At 38.8% G+C, this 20323-nt stretch overlaps 1 protein-coding gene across 4 annotated transcripts in view; it reads right to left on the bottom strand.

Annotated features, from left to right (window-relative positions):
- tenm1 (teneurin transmembrane protein 1) overlaps positions 1–20323 on the bottom strand; it is a 2340669-nt gene that overhangs the window by 7554 nt on the left and 2312792 nt on the right. For all 4 annotated transcript variants that reach the window (XM_063060938.1, XM_063060937.1, XM_063060940.1 and 1 more), the window contains one exon: positions 15964–17572. In XM_063060938.1, the coding sequence (XP_062917008.1) occupies positions 15964–17572 (1609 nt within the window). The remainder of the gene's footprint in view (positions 1–15963; positions 17573–20323) is intronic.

Below are 20323 nucleotides of genomic sequence, written 5' to 3'. Positions count from 1 at the left end.
ATTCAGTTATAATTAACTTGATGCAAGTTTTTGTTGCTGGAAACAAGTGCATTTGTAATTGCATTGGAAATTAGTTGAGGATTCATTCAGATTTGGCTCTGATATTTTGCACAATACTAAAATCTGAAGTTGTATATAAGTTTGGTTGCAAATGGTGAGTCATATGGATTGGTTGAGGAAATTTCCATACCATTGCACATACGAAGGAAGCGTATTTGACTGTGTATATTATCTTTAAATTTTTTCTGATGAATCTTAAATAGACTACACCAAATGAAGCCAACATTTGCTAAGTTTATTTAAGATTCCATAACACAAAATTGATCTACTGCCTGTTCAATCATGACTTGTAAGAAGTCACTGAAGATGGAAAATATGGTAAAGGCAGTTCCACCATTCAGCCACCATCATGGTGATTAGTATTTCTCCTCTCTTTGTTGAATGTCTCCTGACACGCTAAACGAAATACCTTCTGATCTTAATCTTGAAAATTGGAACTGAACTACCATTTAGAGTCTTTTAGGAAGGGATTTTCACAGCTCATTGTATAACTAAAATGTTTCTGATTTTCTCCCTCGTGCCCTGGCTCTAATTTTCAGATTAACACTATTAGTCTTGTACCCTCACTGGAGAATTGAGCTTCCCTATTATTGATCCTATCTAAAGTCACACCTATGAAAACTGTCCTAATGACTTAATTCTAAAAACTCTAAAATAGGAGATCAAATACAGGCTAGCTATTGGTGTTAACGAGCAGCATCCACTAAACAGCAATGATACAGGAGCCAGCAGAAAGAAACTATGTGATGGCATCTATATTGGCAGCTCCTTGTAATTCCTTAGTTGCTGTTCCTAGTTGTTGGGAGATGATCAAGTTCAACAAAAACCTGTAGAGAGGAAAGATTTTCTGCTTTTTTATGAAACAGTTCTTGAATGTTATAATTTATTGCAATGCCTTTGAATATTTTGAGCTGTTAGGGTGCTAAAATAGCAAGTCTGACATTGTGAGATGTCATAGACTTGCAGGCGACAGGATTCATCATATTTTCATAGATTTTCTTTTGAATTACTGAGAATATCATGGAACTGATTATGATTCCAGTTTAAAATAATGCGCTTATGTTTCTACTATCAATCGAATAGAAACATTTCTATTAATTTCATTGCTACGTAAACGTTCAAATCATTGTCATTAAAAAAATCTGAATAAATTTAATGTTCAGAGATAATGGGAACAAATCATCACTTATACTGGGACCAAATGCACGTGAGTATTAGTAATGGGCTGTACTCATGTCTGAGCATTTACTTCCATTGATTCTAGTGGAGTCAATACTTCCACATGCAATTAGCTCTAATAAACAAAAACAAATTTCTCCACATTTTTTGAAACATAAAATATGTGATGCTTCTTATAGTATTGTGTTGTAGATTGTCTGAATTAATTTGGATAAGAATAGGATTAAAAATATATAAAATATTTTTGCTGTTCTGGAAATCTAAAGCAGTGTCTGAACTATAAAATGTAAAATGATCAGTTTATTCAGGAAATATTAAATGAGAGGTAAGATGGTTGAAACATATATACTGCTGAGAAATGACACTGAAAAGCATTATTATTTATTTTTCTCTCATAGTGCTGTAAGGTTGTCTGTTGTCTTATCTGGAATAGACCACATATTCAATACACACAAAATACTGGTGGAACGCAGCAGGCCAGGCAGCATCTATAAGAAGAGGTACAGTAGACATTTCGAGCCAAGACCCTTTGTCAGGACTAACTGAAAGGAGAGATAGTAAGAGATTTGAAAGTGGGAGGGGGAACGGGAGAAATCCAAAATGATAGGAGAAGACAGGAGGGGGAGGGATGGAGCTAAGAGCTGGGAAGTTGATTGGCAAAAGGGATACAAGCCTGGAGAAGGGAGAGGATCATGGGGCAGGAAGCCTAGGGAGAAAGAAAGACTGGAGGGGAGCCCAGAGGAAGATGGAGAGCATGCAAGGAGTTAAAATGAGAGGGTCAGAGGGAGAAAAAAGAGAGAGAGAGAGAAAGGGGGGGGGGAGAAAGAAAAATAATAAATAAATAAATAAATAAATAAGGGATGGGGTAAGAAGGGGAGGAGGGGCATTAACGGAAGTTAGAGAAGTCAATGTTCATGCCATCAGGTTGGAGGAAACGTAGACGGAATATAAGGTGTTCCTCCAACCTGAGTGTGGCTTCATCTTGACAGTAGAGGAGGCCGTGGATAAACATATCAGAATGGGAATGGGATGTGGAATTAAAATGTGTGGCCACTGGGAGATCCTGCTTTCTCTGGCGGACAGAGCGTAGGTGTTCAGCAAAACGGTCTCCCAGTCTGTGTCGGGTCTCGCTAATATATACCAGACGCAGTATATCACACCAGCTGTCTCACAGGTGAAGCATCGCTTCACCTGCAGAGACTGTCTGGGGCCCTGAATGGTGGTGAGGGAGGAAGTGTAAGGGCATGTGTAGCACTTGTTCCGCTTACAAGGATAAGTGCCGGGAGGGAGATTGGTGGGAAGGAATGGGGGAGGGGGTTCGAATGGACGAGGGAGTCGTGTAGGGAGCGATCCCTCTGGAAAGCAGAGAGGGGGGGAGGGAAAGATGTGCTTGGTGGTGGGATCCCGTTGGAGGTGGCAGAAGTTACAGAGAATTATATGTTGGACCCGGAGGCTGGTGGGGTGCTAGGTCCAGTGCGGCCTTCTATATATCGGCGAGACCCAACGCAGACTGGGAGACCATTTTGCTGAACACCTACGCACCCGCCAGAGAAAGCAGGATCTCCCAGTGGCCACACGTTTTAATTCCACATCCCATTCCCATTCTGACATGTCTATCCACGGCCTCCTCTACTGTTAAGATGAAGCCACACTCAGGTTGGAGAAACAACACCTTATATTCTGTCTGGGTAGCCTCCAACCTGATGGCATGAACATTAACTTTCTTTAATGCCCCTCCTCCCCTTCTTACCCCATCATTTATTTATTTATTTATCTATCTATTAATTAATTGTTATTTTTTTCCTTTTCTCTCTCTCTCTTTTCTACCCCTGTCCCCCTCACTATAACTCCTTGCCTGCTCTCCATCTTCCTCTGGGCTCCCCTCCAGCCTTTCTTTCTCCCCAGGCCTCCCGTCCCATGATCCTCTCCCTTCTCCAGCCTTGTATCCCTTTTGCCAATCAACTTTCCACCTTTTAGCTCCACCCCTCCCCCTCCTGTCTTCTCCTATCATTTTGGATTTTTCCCCTTCCCCCTCCCACTTTCAAATCCCCTACTATCTCTTCTTTCAGTTAGTCCTGACGAAGGGTCTTGGCCCGAAATGTCCACTGTACCTCTTCCTACAGATGCTGTCTGGCCTGCTGCTTTCCACCAGCATTTTGTGTGTTGCCTGAATTTCCAGCATCTGCAGATTTCCTCGTGTTTAGATCACATATACATTTGTTTTGGGGGCGCATTGCAAAAATCGGGAAATTCAGTCAGGTTCTTTCTGGCGTCAGTCCCCTTGTGAGTACAGAACTCATTTTAGAACATCATGGGGGAAATTGGACAACAAGCTTCTGAGGGAGTATAGGTGCCCGTCATTACACATTCACAGAAGAAACTGATCTTTCTTGCACAGCATTGATTGAGAGGCTACAAAATTATATACATACACACTGTACACCCTTCCCTCTGCCCAGCCATTGCACTATATCACCCCTACAGTTTCTTAAGATAGCGGCACACATGGACGCAGTGGCCCCTCGGGAAGTGATAAGTGTATCTAGTGTTAACCACCCCACTCCCTGACAAGAACTTGCTAATCTTATCTCCCCAGACTTGATGCTTAATTTGAAGCCTGCCTGTCAACCACAATACCAATCCTCATACACCGACATTTCCTATCTCATTTACCTCTCACTACTGTAACCTATCACCTTCCTGCTCTCTGATATCCCTCGCCATCTTCCCTTACTTATCTACTCCCCACCAGACTGGCTATGAGGCCGTGATAACTACCCCCACCTCCAACCTCTTCATTCAATGTCCCAACTCCAAATGTCAGATTTTCCCACTGATTACAACTATCCCTCTCTGTCTATACAAAAGCTGAGCTCTATAGTCCCCTCTCCATCTAACCAGAGCAGTACCAGTCTTTGTAAAGGAGGACCGGACAGTACATTTTTGTTAATATAAGCACGCTTTAGTGGGGCCACTTTGTAGGTACTTCCTGGGTTGGATGGCCTAACTCTTACTGCAGTTTGTTTTCTAATGTATGTCATTGTTGCTACTCTTGCTCTGAAGAAACTGCTGTTTAACTTCTACCCAGGTATGCCATAGCCTTCTGTACTCTGAGTTCACAAGTCCATAGAAATTTATGACACAGAAGAAGGACAGCTGACCCCTGAATCCATGGCTACCAAAATTGATTTACTTCCCATTCCCAGTTTTTGGTCCATGAACCTGATGGCTCTTCCAGGTATTTCTACATTCACATAGACATCACTAAGTTGTCAATAGGAGGAACTGGGGAATCCAATGATCCCCAGTTATTTGAAACATCCATGCTAATTTGTATATTTAAATAAAATGAACCAAAATTATGTAGTGGAAAAATTATATAAAGCACGAGGTCCATTTATCTATATCCTCACTTTCTGTCTATTTAGAGTGGACATTAATGGACTAATGTTTCTGTTATTGTGGTGAGTTACAATTTCACATGGCATATATCTAATGTCCAAGTTTAAGGAATACAGCATGCTTCCGTGAAGACTTCATCATTCTATGCACATCACCTGGTTGTGATGCTGTTGTGACACACATGATGAATATACAGTATATAATTTGGTTACATCCTGTGACAAATCTTAAAAGCCTACACTCAAAACCTGTGGCATCATTTTCTGTACATAACTTTACATAAAATGTCCCAGAGGCTTTGATGATTTTAAATTCAGAGTAAGTTTGGGGACAATAAACCACATATGACAGTCTGGCCTTTGCATTGATCATAAAACAAGGTTTTTGAATATTCACAATCAAGAAGAATTTACGAGGTTTATGAATTATTCTGCTTCTATATTTAGAAATAAGATATATGGTGAGCTATGGAATGTGAAATTGCAAATGGGGATACGTAATTATTTATGCTGCTTCTCAGCAAAGTTCTTGTAGTTACGTCATCATCACATTACATCACACCATTTAATATATTCAATTCTAACTATTAAAACCATAAGACCAGAAATCATAGGAGCAGAAATAAGCTGTTTGGCCCAATGAGTCTGCTTTGTAATTCCATAAAGGTGGTTATATTATCTGTTGCTGTTTGTTTATCTTTTGTTCATTTTTATAATAATGTTTTATATAGTGGATTAAATAAAACAAACATCACAGCACTGTACTAATTCCCCAAAATAAGACATAACTATATTTGCTAAACTTAGGACTGAGTGCAGAATATATATTCCATTAACGTTGTAAATGTTCCGATTATGTCCTATATTGTTTGCATGTTCCACCTGTATATTACCTTCAATGCAGTGCAGAATTTTTCCATTTAAACAACCTACTTATGAGTGATAGCAATAAGTGTATCATAACCGAAAGATCCAAATTGCATGCTAATTCTCTTTTGCACAAGGAGAGCTTTTTCAAAAAGCACCCTCACCAGATTACCACATTTTATATATGAAGGAGCAAATTGTCATTTACCATCCCTGCAAAAGAATAATGAATAGTTTACAGCTGAAATAAGCACTTTTCTTTGAAGCAGATTAGTGACGGTTATTGTAACTATCTGCACTGAAGTGAACTCCTTTTTAATTTCACACTGATTGAATTCCGTGCATCAGACTCCGACACTGAATAAAATTACTTCATTATATGTTTGTATAGCCTTTCAGTACAATTATCTGTCAGTCCGCCTTATAGTTTTCAATATCCTTAACAGCTTTTAAAAGTGAAATATTCATAAATCTGACACATCTGAAATAAGAATGCTGATCTACCATTAAAGCAATCAATCACCCAGGAAAATTTGACAGAGAGCTGGAAAAATCTGCAACTCAGGTCTATCAACAGCCTTCTAACTTTTTTGTCCGTATTAGCAATCAAAGAAAAATCGCCAGTGGTTGGACTCCACACTTTGGTGGTAGACTAAACCATTGTGTTTTTTCACTAACAATTAAGCTGGTTGACCTTATTTGAAATGGTCTTCGAGTGGTTTACACCCAGAACAAAGATCTAAAATAGATTTTTGTAGTTAATGATGGGCCTGCACGCAAATGAGTGAAGGTGCCAAAACCTAGAGGTTGAATGGGGTACAAGTAAAAGACATCACTGCCTGTCCTTAAATGGGCTGTAATGAATCTTCTGTCGTGGTCCCTCTGGCTCTATGCTCACCTCAAAGCCAACCATCACAGCTTACTCCTTCAAGTAACCTCAAGCTACAGTGTGAAGACCATGCTCAATTTAGGGCATGATTGTAGTATGGATTGACAAAGATATCTGTGGAAACTTCAGGGAAATTGCATCAATCTTCCAGTGGCCAGTTTGCAGTCACTGAGTAGTTAGATCTGGAAGACCAAAACAGTACAGCCACCCAACTGTTATGATTGGACTATATTGATTTAGTTTTTTGCATTAATTTATTCTTTGTTGTTGCAAATGACTCTGAAGACATTACCCATCTTGGAATATATCTTCATTTTGGGGAAATCACATCCTTTACTGTGCAGATATAAACAGCACTTGTGTGGCACCTGCTAGTGTTGATGTAGAGTAGACCTTGCTATACCTCATCTAGAAAGGATGTAATGGTGTACTGCCATCAGGTTGCTCACTGAATGAGTGTGCTGACAGTTAACTTATAGATAATGCACTCCATATTGGTATGAGTATATTCCCTGGAATTTGGAAAGCATTTAAATATTTTGCAGCAAGCTTTGAAACAGTCCAGTCAGGTATCCTGATGTTAGCAGAATGACCTTTTGAAATATCAGAAATGTAGCAAGGTAGCATGATAGATCTTAGTTTTACTGAAATTGTTGTATGACAGGCAAAGTCTGCAACTTGACTTCTGAATTATGTAGGCAAGAGAGGAAATGGGATTAACAACATGGTTAAGTGTGGATCTGATACCAGGAAATAGCCAGATGTTAGAAATATTGCAGAATATCGGTAGCTCGGGTTGGCTACTTGGATGTTTGGTTGTTCGCCGAGCTTGGCAAAATGTTTGCAGACGTTTCAGCTCCAATTGAGAAGCCTTCATCAATGCGCAGTTGAGGATGTTGAAGGTGTTGTCTCCTCAGAATGCTGGCTCATATACTCCTCCAGGGTTCCAGTGGATATTGATTAGGCATCATGATCTGGTTGGCTGGTTCATGACATCAAATCAACACCCCTTGGGACCCTGGAGGAGTATGTAAGCTGGCATTCTGAGGAGGCAATACCCTCAACTGCGCACTGACGATGGCTTCTCATTTGGAGCTGAAATGTCTGCACTATTTTGCCAAGCTAGATGATCAGCCAAACTTCCAAATAGCCAGATGTGTTGTTGTGAAATTAATCCAATCATCCCAATGTGCATTATTTCCTTTGAAAATAATCTATTCAAGGATGAATCTATATGATTATAGATATTGAACATGAAAAACAGATTCTAACACACAATTTCTATGCAAAAGCATGCTATGTATTACAAATATATTAATGGACCTGAACCACAAGAGATTATGCAGATGCTGCAAGCAGTCCTGATGAAGGGTCTTGACCCAAAATATTGACAGTATATTTCCCTCCATAAACGCTGCCCGAGTTCCTCTGTATTTTGTGTTTGTTGCTTTTACTAATGAACCCATCAACTTTGGCAGGTAGGATTTATGTACATCAGAGATATATTGCACATGACCAACAAATAGGTAAAAGCCATACCTGCAGTATAAAGTGTTTATGCCATATCTGATAGCAGGCGTTTGCCATTAATTCCACCTCTGAGTGAACAAGCCCGTTGTCAGAGCCTTCAGTTTCATTCCTCTCTGTGACTATTATATGAAGTTTAACCAAAAGGTTTCACGACACTGAACTTCTGACACCATCAAAATTTCTCGCTTTCATCACTTTCTCAATCTCAGATTTTTTACTGCTGAAGCTATTGTTGTCTCAGGACTTCAGACCTCTGAGATAAGTCGTGAGGGTGGTGACCGAGGGTGGAGGCAGGTGACATGTTGAAGAAGGATTGTAATATGGAAGTTTATTACTTAAGGGGGGAGGTATACCTCTAAAGTGGGTTTCCAGAAATCGGGATGGTATTAGTTTGCAAGTTAATCTCAGAAAATAGATGCATTTGATGTATATGTTTATGGACCACTAACGAGTGTGTTAAAAGGACTAGTCTCAGTCTATGAGCTTACATCAATAGGAACTAGCTTGCATGTACTCAATATCAATTCCGCAAGGATCAGGGCATCTGAGAGAGTGTTGATTTAGATTGTAAATTTATATTAGATTCTTGGCTGTTTTCCAATGTTCTCTGCAGGATTGTATCAGGAACTATGTACAAGTGTCTTCAGGGACTTTGACTGAAGTGATATCTTGGTATTATTGAGAGTACAATAAATTATAAATAAAGCACACTTTGTGCATTGGCCACATTTATTTTGATTCAACTAGAATCAATCTGAGACTTGATAGTAATATCTGCTTGAAGCATTCTTTTTAACGTGTGACTCTGAAGTTAGCTCGAATACAATTTATTTTATTTAAAAATATATTCACCCTGCTTTAAGAGAAAATTAAAAAAATATTTTCCTTGAATGCTGAATATCAGTTTTTGATTGGAATATTTATGAAAATAATTCAATTAAAATTTCAAACTATTTTTATCTGGGTTATTGGTATTTAAACAAGGCAGAATTACATGTAAAGGTATATTTAATTCAATAAACTAGGGCTCCTGCATGGCTGAAAGAATGCCATTTTTGTAATTAATGCATTTATTTGAATCAAACAGGCATTGTAGGTTTACGAAGCTCATATTAGGTTAGCCAATCTAGTCAATAAATTATATTAACATATCATATCTTGGTATATCATACAGAAATCAAGATATCTAAAAAGGCTAGCACAAAATATAATCAATCAATTCAGGTTTATATTTGATTGATAGCACTTTCACAGTTAAAGCAATATAAACTAAAATTTCAATAATGGAAACCCAACAATAAACTGAAGTAAGTCATACACTTGGATTAGGGAGGTCGATTATCCCTAGGATGAGAGTTCGTTCTATGAGGAGAGATTAAGTAGACTGGTCCTACACTCTTGAGGGATTTTATAACAATGAGTGATGATCTTATTGAATAATAAATATTCTGACAGGTCTTGACAGTATAGATGCAGGGACGATACTTCCCTTGGCTGGGATGTCTAGAACCTGGGGCAAAAGTCTCCAAGTGAAAGGTTGGCCGCTCAGAACTGAAATAAGTAATATTTTTCACCTGGGGATAGTGGATATTTGAAATAGTTTTCTACCCAAGGGAACTGTGAAGTTTTTGATGATGGGCCAGCTAAGTCATCTGAAGTTCAAAGTTGTGAACATTTTTGGTTCAACTTCATATAGTAGTCACAGAGAGGAATGGAATCAAAGGCTCTGCCAAAGAGCTTGTTCAACCAGGGGTGGAATTAATGGAAAACTCCTAGTGTCAGTTATGACATAGATAATTTACACTGCCGTTACAGCTTTTACCTATTTTGTTGACAGAATTAGATAGAATTTTAGATACTAAAAGAACAAGAGATGTTGGGCAAATACAGTGCACTGTAAAATAATCTTTCTTATTGAAAGGTGATGTGCAAGACAGGGGCTGAACGGACTGCTGCTTCTATTTCTTATGTCCTTCTGAGTTTAAGAGCAAAGCAAGATATGATGGCACTTTAGGGAACACTAACTTGCTCACAGTAGGGTGTACAAAATCACAAAGGACACCGACAGAAACAAAAATACTGTTCACATTAGTGTGAAAAGCAAGAAACGGGATCTAGAATTAAAAAAATGATTGATGTAAAATTCAAATGTTACAAAAGGAAAATCTAATGAGAGTTTAGGATCTGAAACACATTGCTGGCGGTAATCATGGAAACAGATTCAATGATAGCATTCAAAAGATTCTGGGTAAATACCTGAAAAGAAAAAAAACAATGGGAGATGGTGAGGAAGGGGCTATTTGAACTGCAATTTACATTGAGACTGACTGGCTCCTTTTGTACTGTAATTGTGATTCATTTGCCAATTTAGAAATTGTGTTTTTGAATTCAGTGTTTAAATTTTTAATTTAAATTATGAACAACAGTAGTTCCAGGACTAATCCCTGTGGGACACTACTACTCACCTTCATGACTCCCAGTCTTTGCTTTTTGCCCTGAAGCCAGCCAGCAATCCAGTCTACCTCTTGTTTTCTGACTCCACATTATCTGGCACTCATTAATCTATTATGGAGAACCTTATCGAAGGCATTTGAAAATTGAGATAGATTTTTTCCTACTGCATTATCATTGTCTACTCTCGCTGTTACTCCGCAAAAATTCAATAAGGCTAGTCAATCTAAATTTCCTCTTTAGAAATGCATGCTGACAATTCATTATTATACTTTTCATCACTGGATGTTCTTCTATTCTCTCCTTTAGTGTGAAATCCATTATTTTCCCACTATTGACGTAGGACTGACTGGAGTATAATTCCGTAGACCTGTTCTCTTCTTAAATTTACGCATTACGTTGCATATCTGGCACTTCACGTTTATGTTATGTCTTATTAAATTTGGCTTTATTGAAGTTAGTGGAACTGAATATTAGAAACACATACAATGCAACACTGTTGCTAAGTTGCAAGTTTAGTCAAAGCTACTGCAGATACATTTCTACATGAGAATACCTTATCCATAACTTCCAGATTATTCCTGTGCAGAATTAATTCCTTATTTTATTATTGAAATATACATTTTAAGCTTCTAGACTAATCTCTTATTTATAATTCTCTCTGGAATATACTTCTATCATTTTAGTACAAATATTCCAAAATGTTTATTCAATGTCTACACCATATTTTTTCCCTACTGAGAAGGGAAACCAACTTCAAACCTGAGTTGACCTCGTCTCCCAATGCATTCTTTTAGGCCACAAAATATATAGAGAACACTAGGTTAGTGCTGGATCCCAATAGAGAATTTGTAGAATGCTTATAAAATGGGACTTTAAAGCAGCTTGTGGTTGAGCCCACTACAGGGAAAGGCCATTCTGGATTGGGTATTGTGTAACAAACTGGATTTGAGTAGGGAGCTTAAGGCAAAGCAGCCCTTAGGAGACAGTGATCATAGTATGATAGACTTCACCCTGCAATTTGAAAGGGAGAAGCTAGCAGGGATGACAGCAGAACAGCAAAGGCTGGACTTTCAGGGAGAAATTTGGAAGATGCAGGACGGACACATCCCAAATATTAAGTATTCTAAAGACAGGATGACACAATTGTGGCTGATAAGGCAAGTCAAAAACAACAGAAAAGCAAAAGAGGACATATAATTGAACAAAAATTTGTGGAAAGTTAGATAGAGAACTGGGAAGCCTTTAAAAAACAGCAGAAGATTAAAAGATCATAAGGAGGGAAAAGATGAGATATGAAGGCAAATAACATCAAAAAAGCCACCAAAAGTTTTTCAGATATATAAAGACTAAAAGAGAGACGAAAGTAGATACCATATTGCTGGAGAATAATCCTGGAGAGTTAGTAAAGGGATACAAGGAAGTGCCAGATGGACTAAGTATTTTGCACCAGTCTTCACTGTGGAAGACTCTAGCAGAAAATGCTGGAAATTTGAGAGTGTCAGGGGCAGAAGCGAGTACAATTACTATTACAAATGTGAAGCTGATTGGAAAGCTGAAATGTCTGAAGGTGTGTAAGTCACCTGGACAAGGTGGACTATACCCCAGGGTTCTGAAAAAGGTAACTAGGGAGATTGTGTAGGCACTGGTAATGATCTTTCAAGAATCATTAGATTCTGCCATGGTTCCAGAGGACTGGAAAACTGCAAACGTCACTGCACTCTTTAAAAAGGGTGGGAGGCAGAAGAAAGGAAATTATAGACCAGTTAGCATGACCTTAGTGGTTGGGAAAATGTTGGAGTGATTGTTAAGATGAGGTCTCAGGTTACTTGTAGGCACAAGACAAAATAGGCCAAAGTCAGCATGGTTTCCTTACGGAAAAATCTTGTCTGACAAATCTATTGGAATTCTTTGAGAAATAATAAGCAAGATAGACAAAGGAGAAACGGTGAATATTATGTACTGGATTTTTGGAAGGACTTTGACAAGGTGCGTCATGTGAGGCTGCTACATGAGATAAGAGTCCAGGTTATTACAGGAGAAAATCTATCATAGAAAGAGGATTGGCTGATTGGCAGGAAGCAAAGAGTGGCAAGAAGGGGAGCCTTTCCTGGTTGGCTGCCGGTGACTAGTGGGGCTTAGACAGATTAGGAGAATGGGCAAAGAAGTGGCAGACAGAATACAGTACAGGGAAGTAAATGGTCATGCACTTTAATAGAAGGAACAAAGTGTAGACTATTTTCAAAACAGACAGAAAAAAAATCCAAGGTGCAAAGGAACTTGGGAGCCCTTGTGAAGGATTCATGAAAGGTTAACTTACACGTTGAGTAGGTGGTGAGAAAGGCAAATACAATGTTAGTATTCATCTCAAGAGGGTTGGAATTTAAAAGCAAGGATGTAATGCTTTCTAAGCCACTAGTGAGGGCTCAGGCGGAGTACTGTAAGCAGTAGTAGGACCCTTATCTAAGAAAAGATGTGCTGACATTGGAGAGGGTTCAGAGGAGCATCATGAGAATGATTCTGGGGATGAAAGGGTTATCATATGAAGAGTTTTGATGTTTCTGGGCTGATACTCACTAGAATTTAGAAGACTGAGGGATGATCTTATTGAAACCTATCGAATGTTGCAAGAGTGGATGTGAAGAAGATGTCTCCTATAGCGGGGAAATCTAGGACCCGGGGAGTATGGAGCTAGGGATTTTAGGCACAGTCTCAGAATAGGATGTCCATTTAGAATGGAAATGATGAAGAATTTCCTAATCAGAGGGTGGTGTATCTGTAGAATTCTTTGCCACGAGTGGCTGTAGAGGCCAGGTCATTGGGTATATTTAAACTGGAGGTTGAGAGGTTCTTGATTAGTTAGGACATTAAAGGTTATGGGGAGAAGACAGGAAAATAGAACTGAAAGGGAAACAGGATCAGCCATGATGAAATGTTGGACCAGACTTGCGGGCTGAATGGTGTCATTCTGCTCCTTTCTCTTATGGTCTATGGACAATGTAATAGCTCAGGGGTAATGATAGCTAAAGCATATCAGAAAAGAGTACAACATAAAAAGATGAAGTAAATAGAGCCAAAGGGAAAATAGGATTACTAAGTTAAAGGGTCTGCATCTCATTGTACACAGCAATCATAACATGATAGATGAGTTGATATGGAAATAGAAATAAATAGGTTTGTATAAAGTAACCAAAGATTGAAACTGAATATTTCAGAGTATTTGCTATTTCACAAGGATAGACAGAAAAAGAAAGGAGGTGGGATGGCTATGTTTATAAAAGATGAAACCACTGTAGTGTTGAGTAAAATATTGACTTCGAAGCTCAGGATGTAGAATCGGTGTAGTTGGGGGATTGAAATAATATGAGTAGAAAGCCTCTGATAGAAGTAGTCTATGGACTTTCTATTTGTAGCTATACTGAAGGACAGAGGATTAATTAAAAAATAATGTGGACTGTGAGAAAGAGCTACAATAATTATTTGTGATTTTAATGATTTTAGTAAGTTCTTCAAGGATGGCATTGAGGATGAGTTTACAGAACACAATTGGGATGGCTTGTTGGGGCAATTTGTCGAGCAACTCACCAGAGAGTAGGCTGTTTTAGACTTTGGATCATGTAATTAAAGGGATTTAGCAATGATCTTATGGTGAAGGATATGAAAATGCAATCATATCCCTGTACAATTTCAAATAGAGTTAAAATATGAAATTGGTGTCTTAAACTTCAATAAAGGCAATTGGTTTAGTGTGAGAATAATGTTGGTCTAATTGGACTGGGAAAATAGACTAAAGGATGAGATGGTACATTGGCAATATTAGATACTTGAAGAGATAGTTCATAAATCTCAGGAAAGGTTTGGGAGAATGAAAATCACTCAGTAAAGGATGCAGTACCTCCAGCTAAACTGAAGATAATATCAAATATCAAATTCGATGTAGGTATCTATCAAAAACTCATGAACTCGACAAACATAATCTAAAAATATAGCAGAAATGTATAAATAGACCTGAGTATAACTGAATTGAAGCAAAGGCAAAGAGAATTGAGAGTACAAATTTCTACAAATCAGTGGGGCAGATGGTGGTTAAGGATGACATTAATCATGAAACTGGTTGCCTGGGGACCTAAGGAGTCCTGGGAAGAGACAATGTTAGTTTACTTAATTGAGAGACTAAGGTGAAAGACGTTGTCTTCCACTAATGGACAATTTCCTCAAAGACAAGTAGATATGAAAGAAAAACAGATAAGAAGAGTTTATGTTGGTATATAAGGAGGAAAAAGTAGCTAAAAGAGGGAGAGCTTAGTTATGATGGCACTAAATGGCGACTCCTTTGCTTGCATCTTCAGAAACAGCTCTATTTCCATTTTTAATATCTCTATTTCTCCCTTTCAGGGTTCTTTTTGATAACTAATGGCATATGGATCTGCTCGCGGACCCCTGCTCTTTGTGATTTTTAAACATGACCTGGACGAGGAAGTGGAAGGGAGTGTTAGTAAGTTTGTGGATGACTTGAAGGTTGGAGGTGCTGTGGACAGTGTAGATGGTTGCTGTGGGTTATAATGGGACAGAGGCAGAGTGCGGAGTTGGGTGAAGACATAGCAAATAGGAAAAGTGTAAAATAATACACTTTGGAAGGTTGAAGGTAGAGTGCAGGGTTAATGGCAGGATACTTAACAACATGGAGGAACCGAGAGATCTGGGGATACAAGTCCATGGATCCTTTAAAGCTGGCCATGCAAGTTGGTAAGGCAGCTAAGGCATGTGGTGTGCTGGTCTTCATTAATCAGAAGTGGAATTTGAGAGCCACGAGGTAATCTTGCAGCTCTATGAAACTCTGGTCGACCACAGTTAGACTATTGTATTCAGTTCTGTTTGTCTAATTATATTGAATGAATTGGAAGCTTTAGAAAGGGTGAAATGAAGTTTATCAGGATGCTGCTTGGATTAGAGAACATGTCTTATGAGGAAAGGTTGAGCAAGCTAAGGCTTTACTCTTTGGATCGACAGAGGATGAGGCAACTTGATAGAAGAGTATAAGGCTACAAGGGACATAGATAGAGTGGACAGCTAACACCTTTTTTCACACAGGACATGCACTTAAGGTGAGTGGAAGAAAGTTCAGGGGGGATGTCGGAGTTTGATTTTTTTTTTACACAGCGTATGGTAGGTGTCTGGAAGGCATTGCCAAGGGTGGTGGTAGAAGGTGGTACAATAGAGGCATTTAATAGACTCTTTTTAAAAGATAAGGGTGTAAGAAAAAAAGCAGGATCATTGGGTGTGTAGGAAGGAAGGGTTAGATTGATCAGGGAGTAGGCTTATATAGTCAGCACAACATTGTGCACTGAAGGATCCATACTCTGCCATACTATTCTGTGTTCTATGGTCTATATAAAACAACTCTAATGAAAACCATACCTCCTCACTCCAACAATTTTGGCAAATCATCTTAAAGAGTCACATTCTAAAATTCAACTGATGTGCAAACTCTTACATACATGCTATGGATAATTTAACAGGTTTTTATGGTATACTTACTGCAGAGAGATATTTCAGACAAATATCAAGCTTTATGATATTCCTTACCTGTTGTGAATTGTGTGATGTCCTGAACAGTGCTGACCGGGTTGTTATTTTCAAATGAATACAGATTGAATGGAAATAGATTGTTGTTTAAGTCTTTCCAGAGATCATAGTTCGGTGTAGTCCAACGGCCAGACAAAACATCATAATCACGGCGGCCTAAATGCAAGAGCTTGGTCAGGGGATCATAAAGCCCTCCATGAAAACCAATAATCACTTGAAAATCTGAGTTGGAGTCTTGGTAAATATCTCCATAAGGTGTGTATTGCATCTGTTTGATAACTTGTCCAGAATTACTGAACACAGCTAGGGGAGTTCCTGTATTATCACAGGTGACATAAAACTCCTCGCCATTGCTGATTTCCATAGCAATGAGATGACCCTGAAGATCGTAGTAGAGTGATGTGATTTCTGAGTTTGTATGGTTATAAATATGAGTGATTCTGGTTGGGTTAATGAGGTCTGCATAAAAAAATTGCAAGTGTTGTCCTGTATTTGTCTTGCGGGCGACGCGTCTTCCAAGTCCATCGTAGTGGTATAATATACTCCAGCCTTTCATATTACTGTATGCTTTGATGAGCAGACCATTGGAATTGTAGTCAAATATGGTATCTCCCTTCTGCTGGAGGAAGCCATCCTCATCCATTTTGTACAGGACATCTCCAAACCTGGTAATCCTATCTCGTAGGTCATACCTCAGTGGGGTTAGGTGAGCACCATTTTCATAGCTCACCAGGTTAATATTTCCATTTAAGTCGTAATTGTAGCGCCACTGAGGTTTGTTGTTAATTGACACAGTTTGTAGTTGTCCATCGGCATCATATTCGTAGGCATGCTTTGTGAGATTGGTATCCGATCCCACTCTTATTTCACATACTATCATTCTTCCCATGTTATCGTACTGAACTGTCATCCAGTATGTAATTGATCTCAGGATCTCAAACTGGACTTCTCTCACTTGACCGTTGGCATTGAATTTCTTGGTGTGTGTCATAACAGTGGTGGTTATAATCTGGTTGAGATCATAGTAGATCACACTGAACTTACCAAATTGTTCTGACCGGCCCGAGACATCGTCATGCCGATAAAGATCAATGGGCAGTGGAGTTTCATTAATCATAGCCTGCATGCTAGTAATTCTGAAGTTATTATAACTGTAGTCAAAACGAGCATTAACAAGGTCTTCATCACTGAACCTGAAGATTTGTCGAGCCACAAGTGGGCCTGCTTGTCTAAATCGGACTGTGCACGTGAACCCTTCATGTATCAGCTGGATTGTTTTAATCACTCCAACTGCTTCGTCATAGGTGAAATTGACTTGAGTGGTGTCGTAAAGAATTTCAGAAAACTTGGACAGTTTAGTGTATTTGTAGACCACCATTCGTCCGGTGCCAAGAAATAATGTCTGCAGCAGGCGCCCATCCTCTGTGTAATCCTGTATGATGGAGGCACTGTTGTCAGGCGGAGTGTAGATGTTCCTATAATACCCTACAGAGCAAATGGTCTGCATGGTATGTCGAACCATACTCGGCATGGTGACTGAGAAAAGTCTATCAGTTTGATCATAGTCAAAAATGTATCTTCGCTGGCTATGCAATAGAAGTGTCACAGACTGTTGAAAAATAAAAAAAAAATAGTTACTTGATGACAGCTCCAGATACCTGAAACAATTTCAAGGCATAACACAGTTATTTAAGGTAAAATTACTCTACAATTTATAATGCCAATGTTATGTGGAAAGGTACAATGGGGGAACTCATTCCTGGTGAGTGTGGTCTCATACCATATGTCCTTGACATCTTTGAGATTGTGAATTCAAATTAAATCAGGTGCAAAAAGTACTCAGGGGCAGTCCTTCCTGAACACATTTTTTCACCTACTTGTAATAAATTGAATTATTCCCACAATAGAAAAGGTGCTGCTCACACTGTTTAAATTTAAAGTTGACTGCATGAAGATGAATATGAACAAAGCGAGATCCCAATTCAACCATCACTCATTATAAACAAAAGTTATACGAAACCACTCAGCAAGATTAATATATGAAACCTCCCTCTTCACTGTTGAAAGATGTGACAAATAAGCAACTCCTCTACAAGAGTAACTGAGTCAGGGAAAGAGAAAGGGGAAGAAGTTATTTCATAACCAGATGAATGATGCTATCATGCAAGAAAGAAACAAAAGGTGAACTCTGAAGAGGTGCATGTGATCACAGCAAAATAGCAGTGATGTAAGGGGCGTGGAAACTTTAGCAGAGGTTATCCATGTTAGGAACATGGTGGAAGAAAGGCAGGGAGATCCCAGGATACAGCCTATTAGACCGTAACTACAAGTATAAGTCTCACCTTTACGTAGTGCAATTCTGATGGACTTGCTCCAGTACTTACCTTAGCCTGTACCTGCTGACCACAAAAACTTTTCTCATTACTTATCTTTTAATCACATCTTGTTTAATTTCATGATATTTCCATTTTGTTTCCTCTGTTTACGCGTGTCTTATATGTGTAGGTGTATTTGCAAATGTGCGCATGTGTTTATGTTTGCTCTTCTCCACTTCTTTGCTCTATTCCTTTTGAAATGCTTTTTCATCTGTAATAAAGGAACATGGAAGCAGGAATAGGCCTTTCAACTCCCAGGATATGTTTTGCTATTCTGCGAGATCATGCCTGATCTTTAGCTCAACTCCATCTATCTGGCCGGGTCCTTACACCTGGATATGCCAGTCAAGAAAAACGTTAACTGGGATTTTATGGGAAACCTATTTCTTATTGTAAAGTTATCTCCCCTTGTTCTAGATGGAAGCAATTCCTTTACTCACACCATCACTTTATGTCAAAAACCTGAAAATTGTCCTTCTGTCCATATCCAGGAAATGCTCGGATAGTTTATACAATCTATCTTCATAATTTAGTCCTTGGAGTCTTGGTTACATTCCAGTGATTCTGTGTTGTATCTCTCTTATGCCTTGCCAAGATAAGGTTACCAGAACTGTACAGGATAGCCAGAAGAAGTTTACCCCAGGCTTGTAACAACTGCAGCAAAACCTTCTCTCTTTCATAAATGGTGATGGATAATTCAGCGGTTAACACAAAGAAGAGGTCCAAGAACATCTTATCCTCATCAAAGTCAAAACTGCCTTTGTCCAGCCATTCCTAAGAAGATATCCTTCTTGGATGCCTCCTGAGTGTCAACCATTGCAGAAACCGGCCTTCAACTAATTTGATTCACTTCATATGGTATCATGAAATGGTTGAGAATATTGGATTTAACAAAGGCCATAGAACCAGAAAATATCCCATTTTGGCTTCTAAACTGCTTGCATCGCCGGCCAATTTGTTCCAGTACAGTTAGTTGGGCACCATGGTAGCGTAGGAGTTAGTGTGATTCTGCTATATCTTAGGGTGTTGGAGTTTGCAGCGCAATTTCAGCATCCTCTGTAAGGAGCCTAGACGTCCTCCCTGTGGAATGCGTGGGTTTTCCCCGGGTCCTCTTGTTTCCTCCAACAGTCCAGAGGTGTACTGAGTAGGTTAATTGGTCATTGTAAATTGTGCCATGATTAGGTTAGGGTTAAATCCAGGATTTGGGGGATAGCTGGGGCATTGCGTTGCAAAGTGCCTGAAGGGCCTACTCAACCCTTCTCTAATTATAATAAAATAAAGAAATAAATAAAATATTGACATCTAATGACAATATGGAAATGTGTCCATGTATGCACTATCCATAATCTAAAAATTCATCTGCCCTGTAACAGTATGGTACAATATTTCAATGTGGCATGTCACTAGATTCGTTGTCTGATCTGCCTTAAATATTCAGTAATATTGCTTACACAGAAAAGATCCTTCAAATTTACTCAGAAGTATGTATGTACACCTAACATTAAGATGGAAAAGCAGTAACAATCAGCACGAGTCATCAAAATAATAACAGGGAGGGCAAGTGATAAAAGCACGATGACATATTACAGAAGGGAGAAGTAATGTGGCAAGTAGAAGAGTAAAAGATAAATTTAGAGATATTTGGAATGTTTAAAACAGGAGACCAGAAGAGGAGAGAAGCAATGAAAACTTGATGACGAGAACACTCCATATTCAGTCGAGAAAATGCAAAGACCTCTCCAGGGTGCAGACCATTATCTGCTCATTTTGTGAGTCTTTTATATCTTTAGCTATCCGCAGACTTGCTGAGCAATATTAGCATTCCATTTTTATATCAAGTTTTAGACACATATTTTAAAATTCTTTTTCTAATACTTCTCCTTCCTTAAAATAGTCTGAGATACATTTGAAAATAAATAAATTAACTATCCCAACATTTAAGTTGCTTCTTTATATATAAAAGTAATAAATATAAATTAGATACA

This window comes from Mobula hypostoma, chromosome 10 (genome assembly GCF_963921235.1).
Source record: "Mobula hypostoma chromosome 10, sMobHyp1.1, whole genome shotgun sequence".
NCBI lineage: Eukaryota > Metazoa > Chordata > Chondrichthyes > Myliobatiformes > Myliobatidae > Mobula > Mobula hypostoma.
This window is presented reverse-complemented; position numbering and strand designations above follow the sequence as displayed.